Source organism: Euprymna scolopes, chromosome 45 (genome assembly GCF_053919585.1).
Source record: "Euprymna scolopes isolate OS-2025 chromosome 45, ASM5391958v1, whole genome shotgun sequence".
Lineage (NCBI taxonomy): Eukaryota > Metazoa > Mollusca > Cephalopoda > Sepiida > Sepiolidae > Euprymna > Euprymna scolopes.
The window spans coordinates 37371769-37395707 of NC_136526.1; the positions used below are offsets into that span (position 1 = coordinate 37371769).

A 23939-nucleotide genomic window follows, 5' to 3' on the forward strand; every position below is an offset into this window, starting at 1 on the left:
TTATTATATATATAACATTTTCTCTTTGTAAGGAATCATCATTTTGTTGGTCACTCTTGGCTACGAATGGAAACAGAGTTGATATAAAAAAATATATTTTCACGAAAATTATCTGTACTTTCATCATATTTTGCTTAAGGTAAAATTTTTGAGTATCAAAACCTATCTCTTTACAACTCCCTCCTTTTCATAACCTATCAATCACAGTCCATTTTCTCTAGGCTGTTTTTGAACCCAGTCAACGACGGGTACTTCTGCTAGTATAGTATATTATATATATATATATATATATATATATATATATATATATATATATAAATAACTATTTCATTTATTCACATAAATTTACTATACGAAAGTATAGATTTATGCGTAAACTTTAAGTATTTACTTCAAAAGTGCTCAATACGTAGGTAGAGCTAGTTAGTAATTTATAAAATATATATGGCGATTAAGCTACACTGAATATTCTGCGTTTCATCCAACTATAGGATTCGTCAGGCTTATGCGCGAATTCTGTCGTTGCTTCTTGTTTTTATACATGTTGGGGATTACTAGTTGGCCATGCATGCCCATTGGCTGGTAGGAAGGGGCGCAGTGGATACTAGAAAGCTGAGTGGCCAACTAGTAATCCCCAACATGTATAAAAACAAGAAGCAACGACAGTATTGGCGCATAAGCCTGACGAATCCTATAGTTGGATGAAACGCAGAATATTCAGTGTAGCTTAATCGCCATATATATTTTATAAATTATTATATATATATATATATAGATAGATAGATAGAAAATAGAAATTTGTGGATAATAAAGATCTTTTGCCACTTAACTGTCAGAAATAAAAGATGGCAGCCCAGTAAAAGATGAACTAATTGATCTTCAATCTTCTGATACACTTAGAAGAAAAATTTAGTGTTCCTATTTACTTGCCTCTCCACGAGGGCAGAGTTAGACACAAGGTCGGCTTTGAATATGGGGAAAATCCAGCTCCCTCCAAATGGGGCACTCTTGAAAGGAACAGAAATTAAAATTGTCTCAGTCATAAAGGATTTCTCCTCCACTAACCAATAATAGAAAAATTAAGTGCAGCACCAGAACAGATACTACACTGTGATCTTGACCTGAAAACTTTAGTGTTAATCTGTGGATAAAACTCACAAATTAATTCCCACTTCTTAGTTTCTGTGTGCTTTCCATCTGTTACTCCTTTTGTCACTACGTACTTATGTGAATCGGTTCTCAAGTTTAATAGCAATGAAGACAAAGGCCAGAAACTGCCTGAAAGCCGATGATGATAGGAGATTAGTATTGTCAGAATCAACTCTTCGCATAAACAAACTGATTAACTCAATGAATCAGCAATGTTCTCACTGATAATGCTTCTGGTGTTTCTGTTCATTATTTTTTTGTAATACAAATTAACTCCATTTTGATTTTCTTTATTTTTGTGATATGAATGTATGATACTATTTCTATGCAACAAAACCTAAAATCCTAAACAATAAAGAAGGTCCCTTTTGACCTTCTTGGTTTTCTGTCACTTTACGATGACTATGAAGTTTTTCTATGGGTTGGCTGTTGGTTGTTTTTGTTTTACGGCATATCAACCCTTTTCAGGTTATGTAATGCCGAATCCAGTGATTTTGACGAACAATCTTTTAATAGAATATATTTGTTGTTTTCAAGTCGGTTTCTATTTAACCCATAGTTGGGACCCTAACAGGTACTACCACTCCGGATCAGAGTGGACCTGGGAGCAATGGCAATTAAAGGGTGGCTCCACACTCCTCAAGGCCCGCAAGCTGGGGCCTCACCATCGGATATAGTTGAAGGTCATATCCAGGACCAGTTTGTATGGGAGTAAGGGGTAAATGGAGAATTACATAAAGATGATTGGTTGTTTTTGTTTTACGGCATATCAACCTTTTTCAAGTTATTTAATGACGAATCTAGTTATTTTGAGGAACGATTTTTAATGGAGTATATTTTTTTTTCAAGTCAGATTCTATTTAACCCATAGTTGGGACCCTAACAGGTACTACCACTCCGGATCAGAGTGGACCTGGGAGCAATGGCAATTAAAGGGTGGCTCCACACTCCCCAAAGCCCGCAAGCAAGGGGTAAATGGAGAAATACATAAAGATGAGGAATCAACGATAGAAGAAAGGTTGAGAATGGCTGATTTATAAGATGCCGCGGGGATTTGTTGGGAGGAGGGGGTGTCAAAGAATTCTCGCCTGTGATGTTACACAAGAACTGAAAATGCTAACCTACCATAATGGCAGTGTCTGTAGGCGAGACAGAAAGCAATAGGTCGCCACTTGGGTTCCATCCAAGACTGAAGACGGGGAAGTGGTTGTCTTGTTGAAGTACCTGAACACAACTCGCCGAAGGTCTAATAAAAAAAAGTAAAAATAACCAGAAGTTGGGTTAGGGTTAGAAGTAACACACAAAAAAAAAAAAAAAAAAAAAAAAAAGAGAAAAAAAATAGACATTACAAAATATCTTAACCAACATTAGATTTGAGTTAAAGTTAAAAAAAAATAAAAAATAAAATGCAATTTAATAAAGTTTAGTTCTTTTTTTTTTTTAATCTAATTCACACCAAACAAAGTAATATTGCCACTTGGATGTAAGGCACTACTATTTTGGACTATGAGTACAGTGACACTATGTAGAGAGTTTCCCTGAGAGATGTTTGTTCACATTACATTTAAATTTCTGCATGTTAGTACGGTCAGGGAATCAGGAAACAGAGAATGGATTCCAAAGTCTACCAACCCGAGGGAAGAAACTGTTAGAGTAGAAAGCTTTCTGGCATCCACGGATCTCTAGAATAAATAAACGGGATGTTGCTGCTCATCAAATTAGTCAGGATTATTTACGTTGACGAAGGAGTCACAAGTGTTAGGAGTTTGTCGGAGCACATTCCAGTAGAATATTTGTAAAATAGGCACAGGGATGCAACCTTGCAGCGATGGGACGGTAGTTGGAGTTTGCTCATAGTGTGGGGCCTATTAGGTTGGAAACTCTTTTTTGGATCCTGTCAAAGAGTGAGGACTAGCAATAGATGCACCAGCCCAGATGTGGTAACAATACTTCGTACTTAATAACCCTTATCCCTGAGTGGCTTCCGGGCCTTGATAAGTGGTGACCACCGTGTGTAAAAAAAAAAAAAAAAAAAAAAAAAGTGAATGGTGGCTTTGTAGCAATACAGGATACTGTCAGGTGGGAGTACTTTTCTAGCATGGTAAAGAGAGCCCATCTTACTTGTAGCAAGAATTGTTGCTATTTATTATCAACTGCCCTGTTCATGATAGCAACAATTCTGAAATCTCTAATCAAACAGAAAACATTAAAAAAAAAATAATGGTCACGGCAGATTCTGTCTTCCATACAAACATAAGAACTTACAGAACCAAAATTCGTTTGTTAGCCGATCTATTGATACATTACTTATAGTGGATACCAATATACAGTAGAACTCTGTGATACGGCATCAAAATTTAGTAACAAAATACCGTACATAATACACATGTATATAATCAAATAACATTATAAATAACACCGTAAGGCGGGGCAAATTTTTTTTTTTTTTTTATTACATTTTCACCCCAAAACAAGGCAAATTGCCACTTTGGTGTAGGGGGCTACTATCAGGGGCAACAACTACTGGGGTACTATGTAGGGATTTGGGCAGCAAGGTGTCGGTTCACGTTACACTTGAACTTCTGCACGTCAGTACTGTTGGGGAAGCAGGGACCTGGAATGGAATTCCAGAGTCTTGCGGTTCTGGGGAAGAAACTATTGGAGTAAAAAGATCTTTTATATCTAGGGACCTCTACAGTGTGGGGGTGGGATCTAGTAGCCTGTCGGGTTTATCGAGGGTGCTCACGTCGTGGGGGCACAAGTGATTGCAGTTCGTCAGAGCATTCACCACTAAAATACTTGTAGAAAAGGCAGAGGGATGCAACATTTCGTCGATGGGACAGAGGCTGAAGCTTAGATGCCAGTTCAGGGCCTATCAGGTTTGCGACTCTCTTTTGAACCTTGTCAAGGAGCGAGAGACTAGTAGCAGATGCACCAACCCAGATGTGGCAGCAATACTCCATACATGGGCGAATGGTGGCCTTATAGAGGTACAGGATACTTTCGGGTGTTAGTAGTTTTCTAGCACGGTAGAGAGAGCCTACCTTTCTTGCAGCGGCCCTGGCAATGCCTTCAATGTAATTGTTCCAACTCATGTTTCCTGTGAACGTTAGGCCAAGGAGTTTGAAAGATGGACTCTCAGATAAAGAGTCGTTGGCCATTGCTATACCGTAACCAGAAGCCGGAAAAACATTGTATTCCACATTGTAACCTGAAAAAACATATCCTAGGGCCACCGTATCCCGAGGTTCTACTGTATAAATAAATAGATTCTTAAATAACTTGTAGCAGTCGCATGAGGGGCCTATTTTGTTTAAATGTATGCGGTTTGGCTTAATGCAGTCGCACTTACAACTAAACTTATAACTGTGCGAGAGTTTAGGTTAAACTCTTTAGATGTGATTATCAGTAAGAGTGCTTTCCATGTTTTTTGGAGCCCCACACCCCCTCCCACCTCCAAATGAATCAACCAACATTTTTTCCTCTAATTTAAAGTGCCAGTAGGTCAGCTAGAGATAGGCTGGTAGGCATTTGTCTTGTCATAAATAATTTGTCTGTTAATGGGGTAATAATTTACTGCTTGCGAATCAGTTTTGTCTGTCATTTCACATAACACCTCAAAGTTTACTTACCTATATGGGAATTTTGTAGGGTTAGATTCATTTTGTTCGAAATACTTACTAATTTATTTTCATTTTTTTTTTTAAGAAACGAAACAAAACTTTTCATATAGTTTCATTCATTTTTAGTTTTGCTTCGTACATCTATAAATATTTAATTAAAACCTGAATGTGGCAAAAGGTACCAAGGTTTAACAAAAAAAGCAAAAAAAAGTTATAATTAGGACAACCCAAAAATTGCATTTATTAATCAAGTAAAATAATTTGAAACTAATTATATAAAAATTTTTATAAATCAATACAAATATATTTAAAAGTCTGGGTAGGTTTATCAATTAAAAGGCGTTGAGTGAAATTGGAAAATCAAATAAGAGACGTGTTACATTTAACACGTTAAAGCCAAATAACAACGCAATTTTTTTTTTGACATTTGTTTTTCTATTTTATATTTAATTCTATCACTAATTTATTTTTTTTTTTCTTCCCTGATCTTTCTTATTTATATTTATGTCTCAGCAGTAGAGTGAAAAGCATATCTTATTTTTCTTTTATTAATATTATTGGAATTTTTTCCCCTTTTTCCCTTATACACATTTTTGTGAATTATTCCATGGATTTCTGCCTTTGGATTATTTTGGACCATCTTCCAATTACAGGATTTCCTTGAAGTTTACTTGTGCAAATGGAAATTCAATTAACTTTCTTGAAGTTATATATTTGGATTTTACTGTCACTGGATTATTTATCTTCCACCAGACTATCCATTCATGTGTAATCACCTTTTTCTTCACCATATTCCCTCTGCTTCACTTTTTTGGTTTTCAAGTAAGATCTTTGACTTACTTGTTGTTTCATCAAATACTTTTGCATGCAAAATCCGATCCTGCATTTTGCTAAATCCTACCCTCTGATGAAAAGGAAAGTATTTCTTCGAAACTCTGCGGAAAAGGACTATCCACTTATCAAGTGTTTCCTTTTCAGATTAAATATGTTTTTAACTCTTTTTCAAAGTGTTTTTTAACATGTTTTATTAACTGTTTGCTCATATTATAAGCTCTATCCTCTATTTGGTTTTATCGAGCTTTTACATTTGGTTGAGATTACTTTATAAATATTAATTCTTTAATATTTATAATATACTTTAGTTTTGCCATCTTGGATCATTTTTGTAAACTTAACTGTAATTCTTATTTCATTATATATATATATATATATATATATATATATATATATATATATATATATATATATATATAAAAAATAAAAATTACAAGTGCAAATGTTATTTCATTAGAACACATTCCCTTAAAGTAAATTTAGTTTTACCATCTTGGATCATTTTGGTAAATTTAATTGTAATTTTTATTTTATATATATATATATATATATATATATATATATATATATATATATATATATATACACACAGATTGAAAAAGGAGTGTATATCTCCGAAATATATCTCCCTCTTTAAAAATAACCATTCGTTTATTTTATAAAAGTTAAAACAAAAATTTGTGTTGTTATTTGGCTTTAATGTGTTAAATGTAACACGTCTCTTATTTGATTTTCCAAATAAATTTAAATTTCACGTTATAACATTCAATGAGCATTAATCGCAAATTTAAAGTCGTCCGAATTATAATAAAAAAAAATGAATGAAACAAAACTTTACTGAAACAAACAAAATATATTTAGTCACATATATCTCACAGAAGAGATGTTGCGAGCTTGTCTCTGCTTTATCATTATTTTCATGGAAAGTGCTCAACTGAGCTTTAATCTATGCCCCCCCCCCCCCGCCAAACTTTCACAAGAAACACTCTAGATGAAAACACTATAAATAATTTCCCCTACTCTTTATCTGTGCCTAAACCTAAACGTAGATTCCATGAACAAAGCTTGCTTCTTAGAACTGCACGCCTGTGGAATTGTCTTCCGTTTTCATGCTTTCCAGCTGACTACAATATGGTTGTCTTCAAGTCCAACGTAAACAAGTTCTTAATGAGTCGTTTCACTTAAGTTAACAAATTTACCGAATTTCCATTACTAACGATTACTATATTGTCCAATTGACTACTGTACATTCTTAATCCTTATCCTCGAGTGGTCTCTGGGTCTTGATAAGTGGTTATGCCTATGTAAAAAAAAAAAAAAATAAATAAATAAATTTGGTCCTTCTTGGCTTATTCAGATCGGCACTTGTACCAGTCAAGGAATGAAGATGAAGTATTCCGAAAATCATGTAATTTGATCAAGTATTTTCTTTTTTAATTCAAGAAAATCAAAGTTTTATTCAGTGTCAGATAAAGGGGGAAAAAGTAGCGATCATAGCAGAATCAAGGGCAGACAACTGATGTACATTTAAATTTCTTTTTTTTTTTATAATGTCAGAAAAACAACCGGAACGTATGATTTAAAACCAAACAATTTATTAACAAAGTGTATTTAAAATTTTTTTTTTTTTTCTTTTCCAGAAAATAAAATTTTCAAATAATGAAAACATTATTTTAGAAAGGTCATTTTATAAAATTTTTTTTTTTCTTTTCCAGAAAATAAAATTTTCAAATAATGAAAACATTATTTTAGAAAGGTCATTTTATAAAAATTTCTTTTTTCTTTTCCAGAAAATAAAATTTTCGAATAATGAAAACATTATTTTAGAAAGGTCTTTTTATAAAAATTTTTTTTTTCTTTTCCAGAAAATAAAATTTTCGAATAATGAAAACATTATTTGAGAAAGGTCATTTTATAAAAATTTTTTTTTTCTTTTCCAGAAAATAAAATTTTCGAATAATGAAAACATTTTAGAAAGGTCATTTTATAAAAATTCTTTTTTTCTTTTCCAGAAAATAAAATTTTCGAATAATGAAAACATTATTTTAGAAAGGTCATTTTATAAAAACTTTTTTTTTCTTTTCCAGAAAATAAAATTTTCGAATAATGAAAACATTATTTTAGAAAGGTCATTTTATAAAATTTTTTTTTTTCTTTTCCAGAAAATAAAATTTTCGAATAATGAAAACATTTTAGAAAGGTCATTTTATAAAAAATTTTTTTTTCTTTTCCAGAAAATAAAATTTTCGAATAATGAAAACATTATTTTAGAAAGGTCATTTTATAAAAACTTTTTTTTTCTTTTCCAGAAAATAAAATTTTCGAATAATGAAAACATTATTTTAGAAAGGTCATTTTATAAAAATTTTTTTTTTCTTTTCCAGAAAATAAAATTTTCGAATAATGAAAACATTATTTTAGAAAGGTCATTTTATAAAAATTTTTTTTTTCTTTTCCAGAAAATAAAATTTTCAAATAATGAAAACATTATTTTAGAAAGGTCATTTTATAAAAATTTTTTTTTTCTTTTCCAGAAAATAAAATTTTCGAATAATGAAAACATTATTTTAGAAAGGTCATTTTATAAAAATTTTTTTTTTCTTTTCCAGAAAATAAAATTTTCGAATAATGAAAACATTATTTTAGAAAGGTCATTTTATAAAAATTTTTTTTTTCTTTTCCAGAAAATAAAATTTTCGAATAATGAAAACATTATTTTAGAAAGGTCATTTTATAAAAATTTTTTTTTTCTTTTCCAGAAAATAAAATTTTCGAATAATGAAAACATTTTAGAAAGGTCATTTTATAAAAATTTTTTTTTTCTTTTCCAGAAAATAAAATTTTCGAATAATGAAAACATTATTTTAGAAAGGTCATTTTATAAAAGTTTTTTTTAAATTTAAAGAATCTTAAAATGGATTAGGCCTTCAGTTATCAGTAAAAAACGGCACATTTGTTTTTTTTTGAAAAAGATCAGTAGTTATTGCTTTACCTTTCTGCCAGAGACATTGGATCCACATGCCAAATAAGAATACAAGAACGACAAGCTACGGCCAATACTGAAGCTGAGTGCGGCCTGAAAAGGAGAAAGAGAAAACATTGTTAAAATAGAAAGAAAAGAATATTTCAGAATCTAAAATGAATAAATGTGAAAGTTTTCTTCGTTTATTATATCTATAGAAATAAATTACTGTTATCTAAATCAACAATACAGCATTATATATATCAAGTAAGATCTTTGACTTATTTGTTGTTTCATCAAATACTTCTGCATGCAAAATCCGATCCTGCATTTTGCTAATTCCTACCCTCTGATGAGAAGGAGAGTATTTCTTCGAAACTCCGTGGATTAAGGACTATCCATTTATCTAGTGTTTCCTTTTCAGATTAAATATGTTTTTAACTCATTTCAAAGTGTTTTTAACATATTTCATTAACTGTTTGCTCATATATATATATATATATATATAGAGCTTAATTGCCATATATATTTTTATAACTTTATATATATAAAGTTATAAAAATATATATGGCAATTAAGCTACACAGAATATTCTGCATTTCATCCATGCTAGGATTCATTAGGCTTATGCGAGGAGTTGTGGTTGTCTCACGTTTTTATATACACACATTCTATTATGTTTTTAGTTAGCCAATCAGCTACCTAGTTTCCACCACTCCCTTCCTAATCAGCCAATGCGCAGGCACTTACAGGGCAAAGGCCCAGTTGACCTTGGGTTCATCCTTTCCTTTATGTGTGCTTTTTTAGCGGGAAGCGTAGATATCTAGTGATTTGATCTATTTTTAACCCTAGGTGTAGTTAAATGTGTTTTTATTAATTTTTTTTATTATGTTAGTTTATATGTATATCTGTATGATAATTTATGTCTATGTTTATTTTATTTGTTTATTTTCTATTGTTATTGTTAATTTTTAAATTATTTTGTATCGCTATCCTAGAGTAAAGTTTATCTTGTGTACACAGTTGTTCGCTATTTCTCTCCTACAGTTTAATAGATGTGGGGGTTCTTTAAAGTATAAGATAGTAAATTTTTCATGAAGGCATAATCTACATGGATCGTCTAGGTCTCTGCATGTGTTTGCTTGTCTTACTATTTTCCATTCGACTACCGGCGAACGTCCGCTTTCTTTGAGTTCCCAGTATTTGTTTGCTAGTGTCATTTTCATTTGGTGTTTTTTATTTTTGAACGCAGTTTTGTGGTCATAATATCGGGTTTTGAAATCTAAGGAAGTCATACCTACGTAATATTTCTTGTTATTCAGGTTTTCTTTCACAAATATTGTAGCTTTGTAAACTATGCTTTTGATTAGACATTTATTTTGAAGTGGGCAAAGTGTGCGGGATCTACAGTTGCATTTATCTTGTTCGTTATTGGTATTTTTATTTTTATTTCTACTATGTTTGTTGTTGTCCGGAGTTGGTTTATTATTATTTCTACTAGTTACATGTGCGTTCTTTGTGTTAGTTTTATTTTTGTCATGATGTCCACATTTTTATTGTTTATTTTGTTGTTTTCATTGCTATTATTTAATATTTTATTATAATGTGCTTTAATTATCATCTTTAAATATATATATATATATATATATATATATATATATATATATATATAGTGAATAAATGACAAAAGACTATATTCCAAAGTTCATGATATTGACCATTTACAATTCTTGATAGTTTCTATTTTGTAGCGCAAAATCAATCAATTATTATATCAATCAACACACTTTATTTCCTTTTGATGGATTGATTGTTGCTATTTCTTCTGATGAGTTAAGGGCAAAATAGATTCACGGATTGATATAATAAGGTGATTGATTTTGCGCTATTAAACAGATACTGTCAAGAATTGTAAAAGTCAACTGAATTAAAGGAATAAATTATAAGATGGTCAACATCATGAACTTTGGAATATTGTCTTTTGTCATTTATTTACTATATTGCTCTGTAATTACATTGAGCTTCTTAAATAAGGATTGGTATATATTATAACAAAATATATTTCCACGTAAAATATATACATATATATACATGCAGTAGTGTCCAAAAGGGTACGGTCGACCATTTCTTTCTGAATGGCTTCTAACATTATCTATGGAAAAGAAAAAAAAATTTTGGTGAAGTTTCCAATGTTTAATAATGATAGTTAAATAAAATATATTTTTTTTATATTTGATTTTGAATACATATTAGTTTTTTTACATATAAATAAATTTAGTTAAATTACAGTCATCCAAAACTTAAGGAACGCAGAAAATTAATACAAACTTTAGCAATTTTAATAACAACTTAACAAAATGTTGACTCCGAAGATTCGAAAAAGCTATCTATACAAGAAAAACAGCTTATTTGTGACCATTATGATGAAAAAAAAAAGTCCATAGGGGAGATTGCTAAAATATTGAAAAGGTCTAAAAGCGTTTTTCAGGTTATTGAAAATAGAAAAAAAAGGTTTACCATTGACTGAAAAGAAAATCGGTCCGACTCCAAATAACAACTAAGAGGAAAGATAGAAAAATCTCCTTCTGATAACTTTAAAACTGCGGCGTCGATATCACGGGATTTTACATCCGAAACTGGACAAAAAATTTCCCGACAAACGATCTCACGAAGATTAAACGAAGTTGGATTATTTTCAAGAAGTCTATGCTCAAAGCCTTTAAGTTCTATTAAAAATAGAAAGGCCAGATTGTTATTTGCCGAAAAATATTTGTTTTTGGGAGAAAAAAAATGGGAGAGGGTTCATTTTAGTGATGACTCTAAATTCAATCTTTTCAGATCAGATAAGAGACAACATGTCAAAAGAAAAAATGGAGAAAGACTGTCTCCTAAGTGCGTTAAAAGTACAGTAAAATTTGGATGGGGCAGTATAATGGTACGGAGCATTATATCTTAAAAAGGAACTGGCCCTCTTGTGAGAATTCATGGAAAAGTTAATGCCCGAATGTACAGAGAATTGATTAGAAGAAATGTGGTTCCTAATCTTTCTAATTCTGAGATCTTTATGGAAGACAACGCACCGTGCCATAAAGCAAAAATAGTTTTAGAAGAGCTAAATAGATCCAATATTTGCGTTATGGATTGGCCAGCTCAGACCTGAATCCAATTGAAAATGTTTGAAAAATTATTGGTGATAAGATCACAGAAAAACCCCTCCAAAAATCTTGATGATTTATGGGGATGTATGAAAACATCCTGGAATAATATCTCACCTATAACATGTGAATGATTGGTTCTGTCTTGCAGCAAAAGATGCCATAGTGTGATTGAAAACAAGGGGCTTTTCACTAAATACTGAAAGAATTCTTTATTCTTTCGTTAATAATTTCCCCCGTTCCTTAACTTTCGGACGCCTATAATTTAATTAAATTTATTTAAATGTAAAAAAAAAAATATGTTTTCAAAATAAAAAAAGTATATTTTTTATTTAACTACTATTATTAAACATTGGAAAATTAACCAAAATTTTTTTTTTCCATTTTCATAAAGTTAGAAGTAATTAAAAAACAAAATGATTAACCATTCCTTAATTTTGGGACGCTATTGTATATATATATATATCTAAAACAGCTACATGGTAAGCAGCTGATGATCCCCTTCTTCTATCTAACAATTTTAGTTAAGGCTTTCTTTTTTTCATCCTTATATACTTGAATTCTCTTATAATTTTAGACTTTTTAGAAGTAGACTTATGCAAGTGCTAAGTCTATTTTCATTCAATATGTGCACATTTAAGATGTGTTTTTATAGTAATCAGGAAAAAATAACTTTATAGTTAAATATTTACAGATTTATAAAGAATTGGAATTAGTAATTGTATTGGAATCGGAAATTTAGTACAAAATCGAGAAAGATAATAGAAAAAAAAAAAAAAAAATTGCTCCATCACTAATTATTATGATTAAATTTTTTAATTACATCCATCAACCAATTGTAAGATTTTCAAAAACATAATATTTATGAAACTAAGAGGTTGCTGGTTTCAGTATGGTTAATCGTTTGATGTGTTTTTTTTTAAGCAGATGTAGTTTTAAAATTTTTTATGTTATTATGACTAAAGGAGAAAAAAAAAACTTTACTGATTAAATTTTCTATGTAGTTTATGTTCATCCAAACATGGTGTACTTACTACAATGCCAAGATGTAGTTTCCAAAATTTTTTTTAGCCACATGTAGTTTCCAAAATTTTTTTAACCACATGTAGTTTCCAAAATTTTTTTAACCACATGTAGTTTCCAAAATTTTTATAACCAGACGTAATTTTCAACATTTTTTTAACCAGATGTAGTTTTCAAAAATTTTTTAACCACATGTAGTTTTCAAAAATTTTTTAACCACATGTAGTTTTCAAAAATTTTTTAATCAGATGTAGTTTTCAAATATTTTTTTTAATCAGATGTAGTTTTCAAAAATTTTTTTTTTAATCAGATGTAGTTTTCAAATATTTTTTTTTTAATCAGATGTAGTTTTCAAATATTTTTTTTAATCAGATGTAGTTTTCAAATATTTTTTTAATCAGATGTAGTTTTCAAATATTTTTTTTAATCAGATGTAGTTTTGAAATATTTTTTTTAATCAGATGTAGTTTTCAAAATTTTTTTTAATCAGATGTAGTTTTGAAATATTTTTTTTAATCAGATGTAGTTTTCAAATATTTTTTTTTAATCAGATGTAGTTTTTAAATATTTTTTTTTAATCAGATGTAATTTTCAAATATTTTTTTTTAATCAGATGTAGTTTTGAAATATTATTTTTAATCAGATGTAGTTTTCAAATATTTTTTTAATCAGATGTAGTTTTCAAATATTTTTTTAATCAGATGTAGTTTTCAAATATTTTTTTTTAATCAGATGTAGTTTTCAAATATTTTTTTTTAATCAGATGTAGTTTTCAAATATTTTTTTTTAATCAGATGTAGTTTTCAAATATTTTTTTTTAATCAGATGTAGTTTTGAAATATTATTTTTAATCAGATGTAGTTTTGAAATATTTTTTTAATCAGATGTAGTTTTCAAAAATTTTTTTTTAATCAGATGTAGTTTTAAAAAATCTTTTTTAATCAGATGTAGTTTTCAAATATTGTTTTTAATCAGATGTAGTTTTCAAATATTGTTTTTAATCAGATGTAGTTTTCAAATATTGTTTTTAATCAGATGTAGTTTTGAAATATTTTTTTTAATCAGATGTAGTCTTCAAATATTTTTTTAAATCAGATGTAGTTTTAAAAAATCTTTTTTAATCAGATGTAGTTTTCAAATATTGTTTTTAATCAGATGTAATTTTCAGAAATTTTTTTTAATCAGATGTAGTTCTATTTTTTTTTTAACCAGATGTAGTTTTTAAATTTTTTGATATGTTATCATATTGACTACGAGATAAAAAAAATGGAGGAAAAAAAAAAAGAACTTTACTGATTAAATGTTCTATGTAGTCTCTGTCCATCCAAACATGGTGTACTTACTGCCATGCCAAGTCTGTGACACTTTTCTGAAGTTTGGTTCGGAGAATCGGCACCAACGCCATACCGCCCGTGTGAACCTTCACGGAATCATCCATGAGTGCATATGCAAATTTTACCGTGTGCGGATGCCACGCAAAAGAGCATACAGCACCTGATGACCTGAAAAATATGGAAACATTTGTAGGAAAAGTTATGGAAGAATAGCGAGAGTTGATCTGTGAAACTTTCGTCATTGTCAAGATACAAGGGTCATTCGATAAATTTGGTGAATTTTGCGATCAAAACAGTGTTTTTTTGTAAGAAGAATGGAAATCTGAAAGTATTGTTCCTAATATTTATTAATGACCTCCCCGACAAAATTGCCTCTGAGATGGGTATATATGCTGATGACACTACACTCTATAACAAGCATGACAGGAAAACAAATGAACACATAACTAAAGTAAAGGCAAAAACACTAGAGGATGACCTTCAATCTGTAGTGGAATGGGGACATAAATGGTCACATTCAATGCTGCCAAGACTAAACTGGTTTCCTTCAATAATTACAAGAAACCTTCTCTGCCACCAATAGCAATGGCCAGTGACTCCCTGTCTGAGAGTACATCTTTCAAACTGCTTGGCCTAACGTTCACAGGAAACATGAGTTGGAACAATTATATTGAAAACATTGCCAGGGCCGCTGCGAAAAAAGTAGGCTCTCTCTACCGTGCTAGAAAACTACCGACACCTGAAAGTATCCTGTACCTCTATAAGACCACCCTCCGCCCATGTATGGAGTATTGTTGTCACATTTGGGCTGGTGCATCTGCTACTAGTCTCTCGCTCCTAGACAAGGTTCAAAAGAGAGTCGCCAATCTGATAGGCCCTGAACTGGCATCTAAGCTTCATCCTCTGTCCCATCGACGAAACGTTGCATCCCTCTGCCTGTTCTACAAGTATTTTAATGGGGAATGCTCTGACGAACTGCAGACACTTGTGCCCCCACGACTTAGACACCCTCGACAAACCCGACAGGCAGCTAAATCTCATCCCCACACAGTAGAGATCCCTAGATGTAAAAGATCTTTCTACTCCAATAGTTTCTCCCCCAGAACCGCTAGACTCCGGAATTCCATTCCAGGTTCCTGCTTCCCTAATTGTACTGACATGCAGAAGTTCAAGTGTAATGTGAACCGACATCTCGCTGCCCAAATCCCAACATAGTGCCCCAGTAGTTGCTGCCCCTGATAGTAGCCCCCTACACCAAAGTGGCAATGTGCCTTGTTTGGGGTGAAAATGTAATAAAAAAAAAAAGTAGAAAAATTTAATTTCATTAAAAACTAATATTACCATTCAATGTTGGTTTCAACTAAAAGCAATGTAAACTACATAATTGTCATCTCATAATTAAATATTGCATTATTACATAAAACATGTACGTTTCTGAATTTTTGAGATAAGGATTGGTTGTTCGTATTATTTGGATTCTCCAGACTATTGTTCTCATCTTGAGTGCCACTTTCACAATGTTTTGGTCGATGTAACCTCCGACCTTCTTGAAGTGCATCTTGTCGAACTCAGAAATGTTTGTCTTAATGTAGTATTGGGAATCCCAGCTTAAATGCTATCTAGGTAGTTTGTAGAAATAGTAAGTTATGTAAGTATATTTTCGATTCCCATCAGCGAGTTTAGTGGGGTCACAAAAGGTTGGGGTTGACAGGTATCAAACTAGAGAGAATGCACCAGAAATTAGGGGTGACGTGCATCGGAAATTAGGGGTGACGTGCATCGGAAATTAGGGGTGACGTGCATCGGAAATTAGGGGTGACGTGCATCGGAAATTAGGGGTGACGTGCATCGGAAATTAGGGGTGACACTGAATTGTGGTCATAGCTTTCCAGTTGGCGACCACGTGGGTTGAGATTTGGTTTTGGCCTGCAGATGGAACAGATAGAAGATTAGGGTCTCTCCGCGGCGACCAAGGTCCATGATAGGCTTGCCTTTAATAAAAGAACTGAAGCTTCAAATCTATCTTGTGTTATCAATGTGTCTGTCTGCAGCAGTGACCACTCCCCACGAGATGGAAGCCCAGCGTCCAAGAAGATACCCGCTGGACAAGGCAAGCAGGTATGTACGATTATGTATTTGCACGTACACGTCGAGGCCTTTCAAGGCAAGAAATAAGAGCATACACACACCCATATAAGTAAGAACATAATAGCACACAGACTTTAAAAGCACACTTAGAAATATATAGATTCCTCGGGTTTTATATAAAAGTGTCATACTTAGAAGTAAAAGAAACAGTAAAAAGAGAACGATATGTAAAGTAAACAAATAAATAATAAATAGGACGCATAAGCAATTCATGTAACAATAATTTGGAATCTGGACAGAATTTTGAACAGAACGGAATTTCGAGCGGAACCCTTTATTTATTTCACGGGGGTAGCATGCTCTTGTTCCATCAGCCATGACTGGATAGACGTCCTAAGTAATTCGCAATTGTATTTTTTTGGTCGCCCATACTGAGAATTGAACCTTCAGGAGAATATCACTTTTACAACTGATTTTTTCCAAATACTCTAACTAGCATTACAAGCGTATGCTGTATTTGCATGGACATCGGCAATATTACATACCTAATATTTTCTAAACTTGTCAAATGCTTAATAATTATGGGAATTATCTCGGTAACGCAGGTTTTACGAACTAATAGAAACATATCCAACATGCCTAAATCAAAACGTACATTCCATGAACAAAGCTTCTTTCTTAGAACTGCACGCCTGTGGAACTGTTCCGTCTGCCTGCTTCCCTCCGGACTACAACTTGGATGTCTTCAAGTCCAATGTTAACAAATTCCTAATGAACCGTCCCCTTAATTAAACACTTCATCAAATCTCCACACTAACATAATGTGCGTGCAATAACCCTTATCCCTGAGTGGCTTCCGGGCCTTGATAAGTGGTGATCACTGTGTAAAAAAAAAAAAAAATTACATACCTAATGTGTTTCAACAAGTTATATCTGTTTTATTTGTGGGTCAATTTTTAAAAGACTTACATTGATGGAAAGAGAATAGAATAAGCATTCCAATGATGTTAATTTATTTTTCTTTTATGCGTTCAATGTTTTTATGCTCCAAGTTAAAAATGGAAAAACGCTAAAAAATTACGACAGCAAAAAGGGAAAGTTTTCTTCAACATTTACATTTCATACGTTACGTTTGGATACATATGCGTGAGGTTAAATTTGATTGGATATGGCTGAAATTTTACAGGCTATATAAACAAAGAAGTCCATCACTACTGGTGTTTGATTTTTACCACAGGAGGCAAAATTACGACCAAGTAAAGTTGACAAAGAATATTTCAAAATTGATAAGATAAATCAGTATATATTATCCATTTTCATATAGATAATAGTTTCAGAATTATTTTCATGTATAATATGTAAATATTTGATAATTATTAATTGTGTGGAAATTTCTTTTAAATGTTATCTTTTATAGAAATTCAAATCGCTTAAAGGGAAACGATAACAGTGATGGCTAGCTATACGTTAACCATCGCTGTCAGCGTATTAATGAGTTTGTATTCTCTTAAAAATAAAAGCTGTTTTTAAAACGAAAGCAGAAAAAAGTTTCATTTTTTATTCTGAGTTTGTCAATTTAAAAAAATTATTTTAAAGTTTTTCAAATTTGATTTCCAAACAATACTATTTTGTTGTTTTTAACACTTTCAGTACACGTGCACTAAAAGCGTTAAAAAACAAAATGTACTAAGTTTTTAGTACACATAGATTCGAAAAAGTTGTCAAAAAACAAATATATAACAAATAAATGTTGTCAAAGGCAAGATAAGTTACTTTTCTACCAAACTGGATATATTTTTTGTGTTTTTATTCAGTGTAACATGTTTATTCAGCTCGAAAAACATGCAGTGTTTACCGATGTATTGGAAAATTCAAAATGGCGCCCGACTCTCTCTTTAACACGGTAAGTTTGGGAAAAGGTGTTATAAATAATAAACTAGACAAAATACTATTAAAAAAACACCGAATATATGTCAACCTATGTCACGGTAATATATATTGAGCGAATTTCTAACAGTATTTTGTCTAGTTAATTATTTATAAGACCTTTTCCCGAACTTACCGTGTTTAAGAGAGAGTCGGCAGCCATTTTGAATTTTCCAATACATCGGTAAACACTGCATGTTTTTCAAGCTGAATAAACATGTTAAATTGAATAAAAACATGTGAATTATATCCAGTTTGGTAGAAAAGTAACTTATCTTGCCTTTGATACCATTTATTTGTTATATATTTGTTTTTTTGTACAACTTTTTCGAATCTATGTGTACAGTAATACAACCCCAACGCTTTTAGTACATGTGTAGTATTGTTTTTTGACAACTTTTTCGAATCTATGTAATACAAACCCAAAGCGTTAAAAAACAACAAAATGTACTAAGTACATGCGTTTGTTTTTTAGTGGTAAAAAAAACAGACAAATATATAACAAATAAAAGATACTTGTGCACTTATGCTACCATGTTGAAATAATAACGTTATTATTTAGAAACCCATTCTTAACATGGGTTAGGAAGGATGTTTTGTTAACTATTCTGTACTTTTACCTAACAATTAAATAAAATATATTGTGAAACGAATTTATTTTTAACTCATTGTCAAGACCATTTTTTCGAATCTGTAAAACAAACCTGATTTTTTTTTAACGGAAGATATCTAATAATGATAATTCGATAAAGAATTTGATCGTGTTGCATTTTGTAAATTTTTACCTTGTTTCCACCTTAACATTTTTCTTTAAAATGACTATCTTTTAAGGTTTTCAGGTATGCTGAAAACGAATATCGCATTTAAATTTTCCACAAATAAGTAGCTTTCTGGATATTAAACAATGTCATTTCTTATGTTATTACTGGTGGCCATCTTGGTACATGTATTTGTACATAGTTTTTTTTGGGTTAGGTTTACGCGCTCGCGCATACCAAGATGGCCACCAGCAATAACATAAGAAATGATATTGCTTTATATCCGGAAAACTACTTATTTGCAGAAAATTTTAATGTGATATTTGTTTTCAGCATACCCTAAAACCTAAAAAAGTAATCATTTTAAATGTTAAGGTGGAAACAAGGTAAAAAAACTACCGTTTTATTTCTTTGTTTACATAGTTGAATTTTCAGTAAAACAACAGAATAGAAATGACAAAAATTGCCATCAACTGGTGAATATATAGTTGTTGCTTATCAGGATTCCTGGTACTGTGAAAGCTACATCAAGGATTCACGTAGAGTACGATTTATGGTTGCACCTCAGAAAATAGGGGTATATTTTGGGCTAGATTGAGAGGATTTACAAAATTGAAAATTGGACTGGTCCCAAATAAGATAATATGTCTGCTTTTCTCTTGGTCCAAACTCCTAATCATCATCATGACGGGCTCCTTGCCCGGACCAACGTTCACAGTTGGCGTCGTGTGCTATTTGCTGGGTGTATGTGGATCTATGTTGTCCTTTGCTTGCACGTCCGTGTCATGGAGTCCATAGCAATACATCACTCACCAATTCATGCTTGCTCCTCAGACAATGACCAGCAAATCGTAGGCGTCTTTCCCTGATGATATTAGATATGGCAGGTAGATTGCCATAAAGTTGCTGCTTCGGCGGATGATCTGTACTTGTTTATGGTGCTACAACCTGGACACCTACCAAAAGATTGGTCCTGTGGTATTTGTCAGACATGGTGGAATGCTTGTGAGAGTACATAAATGCAGATTGCGTTTGTGTAACTCACCACTTGCGGATGTAAACTCTAATGAAATTTCAGTAGCATCAAAAACCTCTGATAGGCAGGACTATAATTATGAAACATCTGATGAGGAATATACTGAAACAGCTGAGGTTGGGACAAAAAATGACCCACAACCCGATCCTATGGCCGTTAACTACAAAAATCCCCCTAGATTTGATGAGAACGACTACCCATGCTGGAAAAATGAAATAAAGATTTGGACAATGATGACGGATTTACCAAAGAACAAACAGGCATTTCACTTAACGGAAATGCAAAATGGGCAGCTATGGGAATTGAAGTGGAAGAACTCAACACAGACGAAGGTATGTCGAATCTTATTAACGTATTAGACAATTTGTTTTTAAAGGATTCTCTAGACTCTATGTACGAGGCTTACCAAAACTTTGATAAATTCCAGTGGCCTGAAAACATGAGTATCTCTGAATATATTATAGAATTCGACCAGAGATATCTCAAAAGTACCAAGTTTGAAATGACTTTGCCGGATGCCGTCCTAGCTTTTAAACTATTAGATAAGTTAGGCCTGGATTATCAACAGCGCCAACTCGCATTGACAGCGTGTGTTTCGTCAGAATTGAAATATAAAAACATGAAGTCCGCATTAAAACGTATATTTGGAGAATCAAATGTTATACCTTCTAATGAGGAGCCTATTGTAAAGCAGAAAACCGCTTTATATGCAACAACATCAAGGAAACAAAAATCCCGTAACTTTCCTAGATCAGATACGGGAAAATCTAATAGATTTAGAAACGGGAACCCTACTAACAAATATGGGAAAGTTACTAAATGTTCTATTTGCCAGAGCGTTTTGCATTGGTGGAGAGAGTGCCCCCACAAAAGTGAAGCTGTTAGGTTAACCGAAACAGATGAATTGGAGCATAAAGAAACAGAAATGGAAGAGTGTAACATCACACTTCTCTCACACGATGAATATTCTCCAAGTAAAATTTTTTTAGTTGAGTCATTGACCATGGCAGTGATTGACACAGCTTGTACTCGGACCGTTTGTGGCCAAAGATGGTTGGATGAATATAAAAAGAATATCAACCAAGAAGATATTATTATTAAGAGAAGTAATAGACCCTTCCGATTTGGCGACGGAAAAATTATAAACTCCTCTACTCAGGTAACTCTACCGGTGATAATAGGTTCCACTAGGTGTAATATAAGTGCTGAGGTAATTCAAGCTGATATTCCTCTGCTTTTGAGTAAAGCTTCGTTGAAGATGGCTGGAGCTGTTCTGGATCTTAATTCAGACAAAGCTGTCATGTTTGGGAAGCCAGTGGACCTACAATTTACATCTAGTGGACATTACTGTGTAGATATTCTTGGTAGTGATCATCATACAAGAAACTCCCATTCCGATGTGCTAATTGTTGATAACATGACCAATAAAGAAAAAATAAAAAGTTTAGAAAAACTGCACAGGCAGTTTGGACATGCCTCAGCTGAGAAATCAAAACTGCTATTAAAGTCTTCTGGCTCAGATGTTGTGGAGGTGGCTAAAATTTTGGAAAAAAATTGTAGCCAATTGTGAAATATGTAGGAAGTATAGAAAACCTGCACCAAGACCAGTTGTTGGTTTTTCCTTAGCTAATGACTACAACCATACTGTAGCCATGGATCTTCATCAACTCGAACCTAACCTATGGTATTTGCATATCATAGATGAATTTTCCCGGTTCAGTGCGGGTTGCATCATTAACACTAAGCAGTCATCTAAAATTGTAAAACAATTCATTCAATGCTGGATTAGTATCCATGGAGCACCTAAACGAATGTTCAGTGATCTGGGAGGTGAGTTCGACAATGCTGAAATGAAAGATATGACTGAAAATTTTAACATAGACATCTCTACCACTGCTGCCTATTCACCCTAGAGTAATGGTCTATTGGAACGATACAATCAGATACTAACTGAAATATTATTGAAGTTGAGGTCCGACTACACTCTGAATTGGGAAACAGCACTAAATTGGGCCATTATAGCAAAGAATTCGTTACAAAACGTACATGGATATAGCCCTTATCAGATAGTTTTTGGAAGAAATCCAAACATTCCCACGATCCTTATTGATAAACCACCTGCACTAGAAGGGACCACCACAAGTGAAGTTGTAAAAAAAAAACTTTTAAAGATGAATTTGTTAAGTTGTCTCCCTTTATATTGACATTAATATGCATAAAATTTGTTAAGCTTATAGAAAAGTTCGTTAACTCTGCCTTTTTATAAGGGAGATAACTTAACAAATTATATGCATATTAATTAATTTATATTGATAAAGGGAGACAACTTAACAAATTCATCTTTAAAAGTTTTTTTTTTTTTTTCTTTTTTTGATTTTTAATTTCAATCATTCAAACTGCCTTGTTGTAAGACGCTTCTCAATAACCAAGGGGATGCACCCCGTTTAGTGAGGCAGTCTGCCAATTGTCTTCCTGTCTCTTGCCATTGGAACTCTTCAATCTGTCCATTTCCCACAAGTTCCTTAATACCACTGATTTTGATCCGTAATCGTTTTTCTTTGACAGATTTTGTTGATTTGACCGCTTCATAGAGAGATTTACAATCAGTGACACAAATTATAGACTCTTGCGATTTGTTCTTCCTGTTGTCAATTCACCAAACAGGGTGGAGATGAAGACAGCCATATCAATAGCTTCAGACATTGAAATTGTTTCTGCAGCTAAGGTACTGTGGACAATTCGTCTGATTTTCTTTGAGTTCCACCAGATCGGTGAGACTTTCCCAGATGTCCCAGTGAGGAATATGACATAACCCCCCCCGACTTCCACCATCAGGAAGATTTCCCAAAGCGGCATCACTAAATATCATCAAACGTAACTGATCATTGTCACCAAGATGTTGATACTTCAATGATAGCTTGGATGCCTTAGCTTTTCCAATAATTTTGTTGGCAGTTATCAGGTCCTTTATGGTGCTATGGTTAATATTAGTCGCTAGACTACAGACATCAAATAATAAGTCCGGTCGGCTCTGATGCGCTAACCACAACAATTGGCCGATCTTGGATCTGAGTGAATTTATCTCAATTTCTGTTAGCGGTGATTCTTTTTCCATGGTCCTTGAACAATCTATTGGAATGGATGATACACTGTCGGTATATTTGTTTTGGTTTATTAATATTTCTGGACCGTAGCAATTAAGCTCAATTCCACAGTATTTGAAGGCCTTACTATCCTCTTTTCCAATTTTAAATGCGCTGCGTATTTTGCTGATGGTATTGTTGAATGTCTGGTCCCCTGACCAAATGAAGTCATCTACATGACACGCCAAAACTCCAGCTAGGTTACCAGATTTACTAATCCAGTAGAAAACTGTAGGGTCCATTTGGGACATTACACCATTTTCAATCATAACTGATTTCACTTTATTATACCACTGCAGAGAAGCATCACTCAGTCCATAGACGCACTTATTTAGCCGCCATATCTTGTCACTGAAAGCTTCTTTGGGTGGTCTGATATATACTTCCTTATCCATAGTGTGACCCTGCAAAAAGGCAGTTTTTATGTCTATGGAGTGTAGACTCCATTGATTTTGGGCTGTTAATGCCATAATAAGTCTTAAGGATTCATGAGCACAGGTTGGTGAATCCTTTTGAATGTCATTCTTGGGTTCTTCAAAACCTCTAGCGACCAGCCTTGCTTTTTGCATAACCCCATTAGGTGTGTTTTTTAACCTACACACCCAGCGCGTAGATATGCACTTCTGTCCTGCATCATCTATTTCAGTAAAAACATTGTTTTGTTTCCAGCTGTCAAGTTCTCTTTTCTTGGCCTCATCGAATTCTCTAACTGCCACCATCATTATAGTGTCTCCTTCTGTGGGTCCTATCAGTGGTTCTGCCATATTAAGATCCGTGACTTTACTTAAATCTACCGACATCTCTTCATTCTCCAAGTTTACTGGCCTTTGGATTTTCACATTAAACCAATGTTTGTTTCTGCCGGTGGCTTTTCCAGCCCGACTTATTATTTCCGCCTGTATTTGTCC

At 32.6% G+C, this 23939-nt stretch overlaps 1 protein-coding gene across 1 annotated transcript in view; it reads right to left on the reverse strand.

Moving 5' to 3' along the window:
* LOC145269452 (aladin-like) overlaps window positions 1-23939 on the reverse strand; it is a 117674-nt gene that overhangs the window by 64357 nt on the left and 29378 nt on the right. Inside the window, exons 7-9 of the mRNA XM_080125128.1 lie at window positions 14090-14248; window positions 8599-8682; window positions 2275-2395 (exon numbers count right to left, since the gene is read on the reverse strand). Of these exons, the coding sequence (XP_079981254.1) occupies window positions 2275-2395; window positions 8599-8682; window positions 14090-14248 (364 nt within the window). The remainder of the gene's footprint in view (window positions 1-2274; window positions 2396-8598; window positions 8683-14089; window positions 14249-23939) is intronic.